This window comes from Camelina sativa, chromosome 16 (genome assembly GCF_000633955.1).
Source record: "Camelina sativa cultivar DH55 chromosome 16, Cs, whole genome shotgun sequence".
NCBI classification, from domain to species: Eukaryota; Viridiplantae; Streptophyta; class Magnoliopsida; order Brassicales; family Brassicaceae; genus Camelina; species Camelina sativa.
Window position 1 is genome coordinate 27,690,909 of NC_025700.1, and position 12,838 is coordinate 27,703,746.

General features: G+C 37.0%; 3 protein-coding genes and 1 pseudogene across 5 annotated transcripts; 2 read left to right on the forward strand and 2 right to left on the reverse strand.

The window, feature by feature from the left end:
- On the reverse strand, positions 557-1,382 carry LOC104754126. Its single transcript, XM_019237871.1, has 3 exons — positions 1,167-1,382; positions 811-1,061; positions 557-725 (listed from the first exon to the last, which is right to left on the reverse strand). Exons 1-3 carry the CDS (start codon positions 1,293-1,295, stop codon positions 557-559), a joined length of 549 nt encoding a protein of 182 aa, XP_019093416.1. The 5' UTR covers positions 1,296-1,382.
- Positions 2,204-3,970, reverse strand: LOC104752867 (transcription termination factor MTERF2, chloroplastic-like). Its single transcript, XM_010475124.2, has one exon. It carries the CDS (start codon positions 3,753-3,755, stop codon positions 2,361-2,363), a length of 1,395 nt encoding a protein of 464 aa, XP_010473426.1. The 5' UTR covers positions 3,756-3,970; the 3' UTR covers positions 2,204-2,360.
- On the forward strand, positions 4,746-10,879 carry LOC104752868 (annotated as a pseudogene).
- LOC104752869 (probable non-inhibitory serpin-Z5) lies at positions 11,258-12,809 on the forward strand. 3 transcript variants are annotated; one of them, XM_010475127.1, is made up of 2 exons: positions 11,258-11,892; positions 11,924-12,809. In XM_010475127.1, the coding sequence occupies exons 1-2, from the start codon at positions 11,258-11,260 to the stop codon at positions 12,747-12,749; spliced, it is 1,461 nt and encodes a 486-aa protein (XP_010473429.1). In that variant the 3' UTR covers positions 12,750-12,809. The 3 variants fall into 3 exon arrangements, with proteins under 3 accessions (XP_010473429.1, XP_010473427.1, XP_010473428.1); XM_010475125.1 differs by having other exon boundaries at positions 11,258-11,890; positions 12,024-12,809; XM_010475126.1 differs by having other exon boundaries at positions 11,258-11,787; positions 12,248-12,809.

The following is a 12,838-nucleotide window of genomic DNA, read 5'->3' on the forward strand; positions in this document are numbered from 1 at the left end:
GGGTGAAATAATTAAGTTATCTTACAAGAGTGAGAAGCATTACCATTAGCATGAAGTTCAACATAGTTCTATTGAGAGTGAGTTTATCACTCGGAGATGATGATAGTTTGGGGTAATGATCCTTCCATTCGCCTACAAGCCTTTTAAGAAGAGCACCACTAGCTTCTTTATTCGTATAATAGAGCCTTTCCCAGAGCTTGAAGCAATCTACATTTTCTGTCAAAGACCAGATAGCGATTGTTGTAGCTTCCTTGGCTAAAGGAGGGTTTCCTGTAAATAACAACGGTATACACTAGTTGGAGAAGAGAGAGAGAGAGAGAGAGAACAAGAAGAAAAACTCAAGGTGTTCCATTCCATTAGTTACGAATACCTTCTTCTCCAGCTAATTTCAAAGAAAGAGTGAACATTTGTTGAGTCACTTGTTTCATTAAGTCGCTTCCTGGTATACCGGCAAGAGCCACATCCTTCAACAAGGGGTAAAGTGCCTCAAACCTCTCTGTAGACTGTGTATAATATAGATCGCATGCATAGTACTGATCAGAATCGACAAAACGCATCAAGGTTTTGTACATAATAAAAAACTGATTACCTTTACTCTTGCGGATGATACAGGGAAAGTAAGCCTTAGCAAGATCTCAAACGAAGGAGGTGGAATCACCCGTGGTGATCTCTTTGCAACAGATCCATTTACAAGTAAAGCTCGAGCTTTTGGATTCGACAAAATTCTGACAAGAAAAAATATGGCATAAACAAGATCAGATTATAATATTGTATATAGGCAAAAGGAGAATGATGACTAAGGAAACTCACTTCTCAACCAACTGCATGATGAGATCTGTTGACTGAGGAGAGTAGGTACCGACTAGTGGTAACAAGTTACGCACCCATGAAAACAAGCCTACAGCTAAATCATATCGGGAGGCCTGAGCCATCATCCAAACTATAAAGGGAAGCTTGTCCTGTCCCCGATACTTACGCCTATCCCTCATAGCCGGTAATACAATAGCCAAAGATTTAGGCTTCTTACGCAATACCATTGCTAATGCAACAAATATTGCTACCTTTTAAGTTGTTAAAAACACAGTAAAATGGAGAGTTAGCCAAACAATTCAAGCATTAGACACATAGGTCAAAAAGAAGAAATTTTGCGATGAGTTTTTGCCAACCTTAGATTTGGATTTAGGAGGAGGTTGTTGTTGCGCAGCATCAATCTCCCCACCAGCGCCTTTGGGATGATCTGCTTGTTGTTGTTTGGCTTCTTCCAAACAAGTGAGGATATGTTTAGACGCCCACATTACAAAGGCAGCGAGTGTCGTAATACGGAATCGTTTGATCCAATCCACTGATGTTTTGTAGACAGGATGAGGAATCTGAGATAATGGGACCTGTTTTACATATTATAAACAAATTAAATCAGCTTCTTACTAGAGGATTGATGCAAAGAGGGTTGAAGATTATTCTACGAAATTGCCTTTATTGAAATCAGAGAAGGAAGAACACAAGAATATTGGGGGATAACAACAACAACAACAACAACAAAAAAAAACGAGATTTTTAGGGTTTTTAGGGCCTTTAAGGCGCAATATCCTAATTTCGAAATCGAATTGTGCTAGCTAACATTTGTAAACTGATTCTATTTACAAACCGGTCTTCGTTTATTCCAATCCAATTGAACCGGCCTCACATTTGTAAAAAAAGGTACGTAACGTTTCTGAATCTGAAGCCTCCTCTTATTAAAATAAAAATAAAGACAAGTAAAATATATATCCGGTCTGAAGGACTGAGCTGGAAGGGTTGTTGTCCCATGAACTTTATGCAGGGCAACAAGGTCAGAGTTTCTGGTTCTAGGAAAAGACAGCGGCCAATAATTAGAATAGCAAGCAGCTGCTGCAACAGCAGTTGAGGCGTGAACTCCCCAACTTCCCCAGACCAACTTACAAAATTTAATTATCATCTCGAGTTAAGAAGCTATATTGACATAAATATGTTGAATTTCTATGACCTATAACACGTAACAATTAATGAACATTAACATAGATTTGACTCTTACGAAAAAAGAACACAGAAAATAATACACATACTATAAACCAAGTCTAACTGAAATTTAACATAAAAATACAAGTCTAACTTATATTAGCATCAAATTTCAGACATAACAAGTCGTGACAAATGAATTCGGCTGATCTATCTGATTACCAAACACTGTGTTGAAGCTATTCGGCTGATCTAATCAAGCAAAAAGTTGCAGTTTTCAAGTTATCTTCAAAGTTGGATTGCATATTGAACCTAACGGTTCGGATCCAGATCATACTGAGATTAGAAAGGTCTAAAAAGCAAAATCCTTGACAAGCTTTTCTATGCTATGAAACTCGATCTTGGGTGAAGATAGCCATCAACTCAAGCACCAGCTTTTCATCATGCTTCACCACGTACCTGTTTAAGAAAGTTTGATCGGTACATGCCAAAACAGAAGCCATTGGAGGGAGTTCACTTCCAAGTGATCCTTTAGACATGAGAGCTTTCACGACGTTGCACCTAGGTACAATCCTCTTCTCCATGCTGTAACCTAGTACCTGAGGGAACAAAGTTATGACCTTTAGTGGCCAATTGATCTTCTTTACCACAAACTCAGTCTTCTTCTTCACCATCTCTGCAGAATAACCAATGCACTGAGGAAAGCACTTGACCATCATCACATACTCATCTCTGTTGAATCCTAAGCCTATAAATGTTTCCAAGGAGTTCAATATCTGCTGCTCTGAAGAACGTAAGCATAGTGGATTCTTCTTGAACACTAACAAGACCTCATCTTCGCTCAGACCACACTTCTTTAAGGTATCAAATGTCTGACTTATCCTATTCTCTGAGTATCCAAGAAAAGCAGGACACTTCTTAAAAAGTTCCCATATATCGCTTACAGTTAAGCCAAACCTTTTATAGACATTGAAGTTTTCTTCTAGTCTTTTCTCGCTCAATCCGTAAACAATGCATAAAGCTTCCACAAACTTTGGGGTTGTGGGATCAAAACCCATCCCAACAACCTTCTTGAGTGATTCTTCAAACTTTTCTTTTCCACAGCAGACATGCTGATTAGAGATAAGCAATGAGAATAACAACCTTTGAGGCACACCCAATTCTCTCAAAACCAAAATATTTCTGATCTTATTCTCCTGCTTACTACCCAGTGGCAAAGAATGACACAACTTTTCAAACTTGGAACTCTTGTCCGCTTCTATAATATCTTTGACGATATCATAGTATCTTCTGATACTTTTGCCCCCTTTCATTCCCAAGATTTTAGGAACTTTTGAAACAATCTCAGAGAGCTCAGAGCTTGAAGCTCCTCTTGACTGCAAAAACTTAAGCTTGGGACTAAGTGATTTCTCAGCACCTAATACAAGCAATGTTGGATAATCCGTAACGATACTGGAGATCTGAGAATCTGTAAACCCATGACTTCTCAAAAGACTCAGAACAGAATCAGGATTGCTCTTCTCCACAAAGCTGAGCTTACTTGAAATCGATTCTGCAACTCGTTTAGCTAAACCCAATGAACCAACGAGGTAAGAGACTGTAAAGTTCTTACCTTTTCGACCATCTCTAAGGCTTACAACATCAGCAGCAGAACTAGCAACAGAGGAGAAGGAATTGGAAAAAGCAGATCCATTTTGACAAAGGTTCACTGCAGCACTCAAGTTACAAGACCATTTCTGAAACTGGACCAACCTTTTTCCATGAGGAATCAAAGAACACATCACATTACAATGAGATTGACAAACAAATGGCTTCGAACGGGTTCGAGCAAGCTGTCTGATTCTAAATTCGAGAAAACTACAGAGGGATAAATCTCAAAAATTTCTCCAAGCTTACAAAATATTCATCAGTGTACCGCGCGAGAGATCGATAAGTGTTCGAGAGTAAAAAAAATAAAAAATTTTGGGGGAAGGAAGAATGAAGAAACTAGGGCTTGTTTAATGGTTTACGAGCAATCCCTGATTACAATGTACCAAACCGCGATTCATGTTTCCGACTCGATTGGCAACGATGTGAGTTGTGGGCTTCAGTCATTTCTCTTCTTGGTCCAATTAGAATATTCATAAGGTAATCTGGGCCAGTCTCTACACAAAAGCCCACTCAAGCATTATTGCTTGACGGAAGGGTTTGTGTTACAAAGAGAATAGTAACCTATAATATAGGGTTCAAAATTAAATTTTGATAATGTCAAACACGACTCATTTTAAATAACAGATCGTGCCATAACCATTCTCTCTGTCCTTCGATTAAGTAATTAATCTTGATTAAGATATATTTTCAGTATATAAAAAGACACTATGTTTTTAAAATCTTTAATTGAGCTAACTAATCCTTTTCTGTAACAATCATCTCATCGGGTATATAGCAAATATAATGTTATGTTGTAAGTGCTCTTGATGTGGGTATCATCGATCTTGCGCCTTCAAGTGGAAGAAATATATTATGTTGGAAAGTTTGGATGATTCTAATTTTTTTAATCTGATATGTTTCTGCAAGTAGCAAAGTGAAATCTGTCAGTTAAATTATAGAAAAAGGGACAAAAATATTACATAGTGTTATTTTAAATTTTTTAATAATGTTGACGTAGTTGTACGTCTTCATTCTCAATGTCTTCACTATAAAATAAAATTTTCCAATATAAAGAGAACAACAACAAATCTTGAATTGAGTATCAGTTTTTGACACAGATTCTCTAAACTTTCCAAGTTTTAATGTCGTACAATAGAATACTTATCTTCTCGTATTTAGTCGTCTCTCTAATCCTCTACGGCTTCGCATCATGTGCAACATTACCCAAAGAAGAAGGTATGTATGTAATTTGTATATACATACATACATACATATGAAAATTATGTTTGAGTCGGTGTAAGTGTACATATGTTCTTGGTTTGGTTCTCTTTAAATTTGAATTTTGCAGTCGAGGCTTTAAAAGGTGTAGCAAAAGCGTTGAAGAAGGATAATTGGAAATTCAACGTGGATCCATGCGACGTCGCTTCATCTCAAGGCGGGTGGAGAAATCCTAGCCCCGCCGAAGGTCTCGAAGACGTCGTTACTTGTAACTGCTCTTCCTCCGTTTGCCATGTAACCAGCATGTACGTTCGATTTTGTTTTCGGACAATTCTTGATAATACCACACTTTTTAAGTTTTGTTTCATAGAATACCACTAAGACTTGGCTTCGATTTCACCATATTCGTGCTAATATGACAAATCTTCTTCGAAGATTTTCTAAGAACAAGAAAGATCGAGTAAACAATATTCTTAATGACATTTTCTTTTGACAGCGAAATAAGTTCTTAATAACATTTTATACCATTTCCTAATCAATCAAATTATTTTTTAATTAGTCACATTCTATATAATATTCTAAGGCTTAATACCATTTCCAGACCTTTTTCGACGTGTCACACATACGTGTCTGCATGGTATTGGGTCGAAAACATAATTGACCTTCATTTTGTGACAGAGTTCTCATGGGACAAAACCTTCAAGGTTCTCTTCCAACAGAGTTTTCAGGACTTCCTTTCTTGCAAGAGATGTAAGCAACATATATATGCACTTTACCCCTTGCAAGTTTATTACAATATCTGCCGCTACTCACTTTTAACGGTCACATTCTTCTTTCTTTTGATCAGTGATCTGTCTAGAAACTTTCTTAACGGTTCAATTCCTCCAGAATGGGGAGCTTTGCCACTTGTCAACATGTATGTATAAGCTTATCTATGTTCATAGATATATACACTATAGATTGATTTGATTGAGTATGTTCGTTGGATTATGAATATTGTAGCTCATTACTTGGTAAACGGATAAGTGGTCCAATCCCGAAAGAATTTGGAAACTTTACGAACCTTAACAGTCTGTAAGTACACTTCTCTGATACCTCTCCTCAACAGTGTTTCAGATCAAAATATCTTATATTCTTATTCTCTGTTTCTGGATCATTTGGTTTAGTGTCTTGGAATACAACCAACTCTCCGGAACATTACCTCCAGAGCTTGGGAATCTACGGAACCTTAAAAAACTGTAAGAACGTTTTGCCAAGGTTCACTGAAAACGTTCCATGCATAAAGTCTTTCCTTATGTTAAGCTATTTAATCTCTTTGTAGCCTTCTTAGCTCCAACTACTTGACCGGGGAAATCCCAAGTACATTCGCCAAACTTACTTCATTGACTGATTTGTAAGTTATTCCTCTGTTTTTTTTTTTCTTTTATTCTAAATCATATGTTTCCATGGAGATTCTAACTTTTAAACTAAAAGTTATATGTTTTCTCTTGATATATAGCCGTATAAGTGACAACCAGTTCACTGGTACTATACCAGATTTCATCCAGAACTGGACAAAACTTGGGAAACTGTAAGCAATATACTTTCAACGTAATAAGATTTTTCTTATGTATTTTTCATATTGGTATTTGTTACTTATAAAGGATTGAAATATTTGTTATGCTTCTAATCAGGGTTATACAAGCAAGTGGTTTAGTTGGACCCATTCCTAGTGCCATTGGTCCTCTGAAAAAGTTATCAAACTTGTAAGTACACAAATTAAACTTTGAGTGTTGGGGATTCGTTAATTTTCGCCTTTCATGGACTGAATCACCTTCAGTGATATATATTAAATATTTTTTACATTTTAAATTTTGTAGGAAAATCAGTGACTTGGCCGGACCTGAATCTCCATTTCCCCTGCTACAAAACATGACATCGATGAAGACATTGTGAGTTTGAGCCTAAGAGTAAACATATTAGGTAATTATAGGTTTCTTCCTACCTTCAATTAGCTAACTACCATTACTCCTCGCAGGGTTCTTAGGAACTGCAACCTTACAGGAGACTTACCTGAGTATCTTGGAACGTTTACATCCTTTAAGAATTTGTTAGTATTATCTTTCTTCTTTGGCAAGTATGAAATCAAATTACCGAAAACGATGAAAAATAATTTAAGCTGACACTGTGAGACTCTTATGTAGAGATCTTAGCTTTAACAAGCTCAGTGGACCAATCCCCGATGGATATGCCACTCTCTCAAATGTAGACAACATGTATGATGCTCTTCTCTCTTCTTTCTTTTGTTTCACTAAAAGATTTCTATGGAACTATGTTTAATTGCGTTAACATTTTGTTTTGCAACCTTTCAGGTATCTTACAAGCAACATGTTAAACGGGGAAGTGCCAAGTTGGATGGTAGACAAAGGAGACAATATGTATGTTTTTTTCACAGATATTTCTATGTATAGTGACAACAGGAGAAGTAACGTTTTTTGGTTATTGTATATTTTCTTGCAGTGACATTTCTTACAACAACTTCTCCAAAGATACTAAAACCCAAGAATGTCAACAAAAATCCGTGTAAAAAGCACAATAAACATTTTAATGTTTTCTGGTTCTCATATGCCTTCAAAGTTGGCTATAAAGCTTATGGTTCCTTAATTTGTTCTTTTTGTATTTGCAGGAATATGTTTTCAAGTACAAGCCCTTTATTAGCAAATAACACGTAAATATATATCATAATTTTTTTAAAAGCTTTGGGTCTATAGAAAGGACGCTTACTCTTTTTTTTTTTTTTTTTTTTTTTTTTTTTTTTTTTTTTTTTTTTTTTTTTTTTNTTTTGATTTTACATTTACATTTTGCTGCAGCTCAACTGTTACGTGTTTGAGTAACTATATATGTCCTAAAAGTAAGTCTTTGAAGCTATATCGATATCGCGTAATATCTATGTACCCTGCACATCTGATTTATATTCGGTTATTAATCATCTGTTCTCAGCTTTCTATGGCCTCCATATAAATTGTGGTGATAATGATATAACAATCAACGGGACTAAGTATGACGCTGACACATAGGATACACCAGGTTTCTATGACAGTAGAAACGGTTGGGTTGCTAGCAATACAGGACACTTCTTGGGTGATGATGGTTCTGACGATGGAAAAACTTTTTGGTCCAAGAATTCATCAGTGCTTCAGATACCTGATCCTACGCTTTATACAAATGCCCGTCTCTCAGCCATTTCCCTCACTTACTATGCGTTGTGTCTTGGAAATGGAAACTACACGGTTAATCTTCATTTCGCTGAAATTATGTTCAATGAAAGCAACACGGGACGACTATTTTTCGACATATACATTCAGGTATATTTTGATCAAACATGTTTCCTAAATGCCTTGTTATATATGGTTATATTCAATTTGATGGTGTGATAATGTGTAGGGTAAACTTGAGATTAAGGATTTCAATATTGTAGATGAGGCAAAAGGTGTTGGAAAGACTGTGATTAAGAAAAATTTTCTAATGATTACAAATGGGAAGTTGAAGATAAGATTACAATGGGCTGGGAAAGGAACTCAAGGTATTCCTGTAAAAGGTGTCTATGGTTCTCTCATATCGGCTGTGTCGGTAGATCCAAGTAAACTTTTCAAACCCGAAAAGACTTCAAATTTATCTGAGTGTTTTTGTCTCTTGACTTTATTTCCTATGACCTTTATGTAGATTTCATCCCACCAAAGGAACCTGACACCAAAACTGGTCGTGGAAGATCTGTTGGTAGTGTAATTACTTCGACGGTGTTTCTTGTGCTTTTAATAGGCAGTATTTTATGGTGGAGAGGCTGCTTGAGACCCAAGACTCAAATGGAAAAAGGTACATATAAATACTTGCTAAAATAGTTTTTTTTTTTTTTTCTAACATTTTAGTTCATTTTGAGTCTTGTCTCTTCGTTTCTTCCTAAACTGAACTGAATTTTTTTCTTCACCTCAGATTTCAAGAAATTAGACTTCCAGATCAGTTCGTTCTCACTGAGGCAAATCAAAATTGCCACGGATAACTTTAATCCCGCAAACAAGATAGGAGAAGGGGGTTTNAATTTTCTAATGATTACAAATGGGAAGTTGAAGATAAGATTACAATGGGCTGGGAAAGGAACTCAAGGTATTCCTGTAAAAGGTGTCTATGGTTCTCTCATATCGGCTGTGTCGGTAGATCCAAGTAAACTTTTCAAACCCGAAAAGACTTCAAATTTATCTGAGTGTTTTTGTCTCTTGACTTTATTTCCTATGACCTTTATGTAGATTTCATCCCACCAAAGGAACCTGACACCAAAACTGGTCGTGGAAGATCTGTTGGTAGTGTAATTACTTCGACGGTGTTTCTTGTGCTTTTAATAGGCAGTATTTTATGGTGGAGAGGCTGCTTGAGACCCAAGACTCAAATGGAAAAAGGTACATATAAATACTTGCTAAAATAGTTTTTTTTTTTTTTTCTAACATTTTAGTTCATTTTGAGTCTTGTCTCTTCGTTTCTTCCTAAACTGAACTGAATTTTTTTCTTCACCTCAGATTTCAAGAAATTAGACTTCCAGATCAGTTCGTTCTCACTGAGGCAAATCAAAATTGCCACGGATAACTTTAATCCCGCAAACAAGATAGGAGAAGGGGGTTTTGGTCCTGTACACAAGGTTAGCATCATAAAATGAAATGTCATTTTTTTTTTTTGGTAAGGATAAAATGAAATGTCATTGTTGTGTGATATATGACGTTTAAGGTTTTTTTCCATTGTATGAATACAGGGAGTGTTGACAGATGGAACCGTGATTGCGGTGAAACAGCTATCATCAAAATCAAAACAGGGGAATCGGGAGTTTTTGAACGAGATTGGTATGATTTCGGCTCTACAGCATCCGCATTTGGTTAAACTATATGGATGTTGCGTTGAAGGTGATCAACTCTTGCTAGTTTACGAGTACTTGGAAAACAACAGTCTCGCACAAGCTCTTTTTGGTCAGGCATCCTTTTAAAACACTTTATATACCTTAAAAGTTAAAACGTTCTATCCCATCCATATTTTTGCTGAAGAAAAATGTTTTTGTTTCTATCAAATTTATAGGTCCTCTAGAGACTCAGATACAACTAAATTGGCCAGCGAGGCAGATGATTTGCATGGGGATAGCTAGAGGACTAGCTTATCTCCACGAGGAATCAAGACTCAAGATAGTACACAGAGATATCAAAGCCACTAATGTCTTGCTTGACAAGGAACTAAACCCAAAGATTTCCGATTTCGGTCTTGCTAAGCTTGATGAAGAAGATAACACACACATCAGCACAAGAATCGCCGGAACATAGTGAGTTTGAGTTAAATATCAATCAATCACAACTCTGTGTGATTTCTTTCTTAAAGCCAAAGGAACTTTTTTTTATTTCTTGCAGTGGATACATGGCTCCAGAATACGCAATGAGAGGCCATTTGACAGATAAAGCTGACGTCTATAGTTTTGGTGTTGTGGCTCTGGAAATAGTTCACGGAAAGAGCAACACAAGCTCAAGATCCAAAACCGAAATCTTCTACCTTCTTGACTGGGTATATCATCATTTCACCTCCAAAACCCTAAATAATAAACCTTAAACCAAACTCATAGATCTGAAAACTCATTTGTCTTCCACAGGTACACATTCTAAGGGAGCAAAACAAACTGCTGGAAGTAGTGGATACGAGGCTAGGAACAGAATACAATAGACAAGAAGCAATGACGATGATTCAGATCGGGATCCTCTGCACCAGTCCAGCTCCAGCAGATAGACCGTCGATGTCGACGGTGGTGAGTATGCTCGAAGGACATTCGACAGTGAACGTTGAGAAGCTCATAGAAGCTTCGTTTAGCAAAGGAAGCAAAATGGACGAAGAGGGCGTGAGAGCAATAAACACTCATTACGCTATGATAGGTGAAGAGGAGATAACGATTACGACTACGACGACTGATTGGACTACATCAGACAACAGCACCAACACCAACACAGGGGATCTTTACCCTGTTCAGCTCGATTCTTCTTATTGGAACACCAGATCTTAATCATGGATTATGATTATTTATCTTACTAGAATTCAAACTATGGTTGTTCAAAACAATTTAGATGAGATAATGCTGAGTCAGGACAAAAATATGGTTGTTCTGTTTAAATACATCTTTTCATTTGTCTGACGTATGGTTCTGATTATGTATGGACTTCGAAATATTTCCATTTTTGACTATAGCTTGAGATTTAACTTTTTTTAAGAAATCAAGAAACTTGCATATTAAGCAACAAATTTAATATAGGAAATTTTCCTTTTTTTCCACAATGGGGCGGCGATGCACCAAACCCTAGTTCCTAATCTTCTCTCTATTTATACATGTACAGGATGTGTTTATTATCTGCTCAGAAGAAATAAACAGGAAACTTCAAAAAAGATGGATCCAAAAGAGAAGAAACAAAAGCTTGACACATCAGAAATCGCAAGTCCCTCTCTCTCAAAGACGCAGCATCTAAAGGTGAAGAAGAAGAAGACGAAGAAGCAAAAAAATCAGAAAATCACAAGTCCCTCTCTCGATCTGTCAAAGAATCAAGATTTGGTAATCGCAAGTCCCTCTCTCGATCTGTCAAAGAATCAAGATTTGGTAATCGCAAGTCCTTCTCTATCAAAGATTGATGTGGGAGAAGCGATGAAGAAGCAAAACGATGTCGCTATATTCCTTGCCGAGAAAGTAATCTCTGCCGTAGCCAAAAACTCTAATTTCGTCTTCTCTCCTGCATCAATCAACGCCGTACTCACCATGGTTGCTGCTAGCTGTGGTGAAGAAGGTGAAGAACTAAGATCCTTCATCCTCTCCTTCCTTAGGTCTTCCTCAACGGATGAACTTAACGCAGTTTTCCACAAAATTGCTTCCGTTGTACTCGCTGACGGAAGCAAACAAGGCGGCCCCAAGATCGCTGCGGTTAATGGAGTTTGGATTGATCAATCTCTACCTGTTAGTCCTTTGTTGAAAGATCTCTTTGAGAATTTCTTCAAGGCTGATTTGGCTCAAGTTGATTTCCGATCCAAGGTTAGTTTCTGATTTTAGGTTAATAGATGTATAAAACATATCAAATTCAATGTTTTTTATTTTGCTTATAATCTTTGGTTCCCCCTTCGGTTGTGGTTTTGTGACTATGTGTTTTTATTTTGTTGTGTTGAAGGCTGAAGAAGTGCGTATGGAGGTGAATTCTTGGGCATCAAGTCACACTAATGATCTCATCAAAGACCTTCTTCCTCGTGGATCAGTAACAAGCCTAACCGACTGTGTTTATGGTAACGCATTGTACTTTAAAGGAGCCTGGGCAGATAAATTCCAAAAGTCAATGACGAAACGCAAACCTTTTTACCTTCTCAATGGAACATCAGTGTCTGTGCCATTCATGAGAAGCTCTAGTAAACAATACATTGAGGCTTATGATGGTTTCAAGGTCCTCAGCCTTCCTTATCGAGCAGGCTGTGGTGACCGCGACTTCTCAATGTATTTCTATCTCCCGGACGACAAGAAAGGTGGATTGGATAATCTTTTGAAGAAAATGACATCTACTCCTGAATTCTTGGATAGTCACATTCCCGAAAGCAAAGTTAATGTTGGTAAATTTAGAATCCCAAAGTTTAAGATCGAATTCGGGTTTGAAGCTTCAAGTATTTTCAATGACTTTGAGCTTGATGTGTCATTGTACCAAAAATCATTGATTGAAATCGATGAAGAAGGCACTGAAGCTACTACTTTTACTCGTGGTGGACTCCGTGGCTGCTGTATCCTGAAGAAGACGTTGGATTTTGTAGCCGATCATCCATTTTTTTTCTTGATTAGAGAAGACCAAACCGGAACTGTTTTGTTCGCTGGTCAAATCTTCGATCCTTCCAAGTCTTCTTCTTCTGCTTAGGACCAGGCTTTACCGGATCAGATTCTGCTATTCTAAGATTTGGTTCTTTCTCTAGTTTTTGTTTTTTTTTTTTTTTTTTTTTCTTTTTT

Excerpts from the sequence above, each read along its gene's own strand:
- LOC104754126 (XM_019237871.1), bottom strand. The coding sequence starts at position 1,295 with ATGTGGGCGTCTAAACATATCCTCACTTGTTTGGAAGAAGCCAAACAA. Across the intron at positions 1,062-1,166 it reads CTCCTAAATCCAAATCTAAG|GTAGCAATATTTGTTGCATT; the intron begins GTTGGCAAAAAC and ends ACAACTTAAAAG. Across the intron at positions 726-810 it reads ATCATGCAGTTGGTTGAGAA|AATTTTGTCGAATCCAAAAG; the intron begins GTGAGTTTCCTT and ends TTTTCTTGTCAG.
- LOC104752867 (XM_010475124.2), bottom strand. The coding sequence starts at position 3,755 with ATGTGTTCTTTGATTCCTCATGGAAAAAGGTTGGTCCAGTTTCAGAAA.
- LOC104752869 (XM_010475127.1), top strand. The coding sequence starts at position 11,258 with ATGGATCCAAAAGAGAAGAAACAAAAGCTTGACACATCAGAAATCGCA. Across the intron at positions 11,893-11,923 it reads GTTGATTTCCGATCCAAGGT|AAACATATCAAATTCAATGT; the intron begins TAGTTTCTGATT and ends AATAGATGTATA.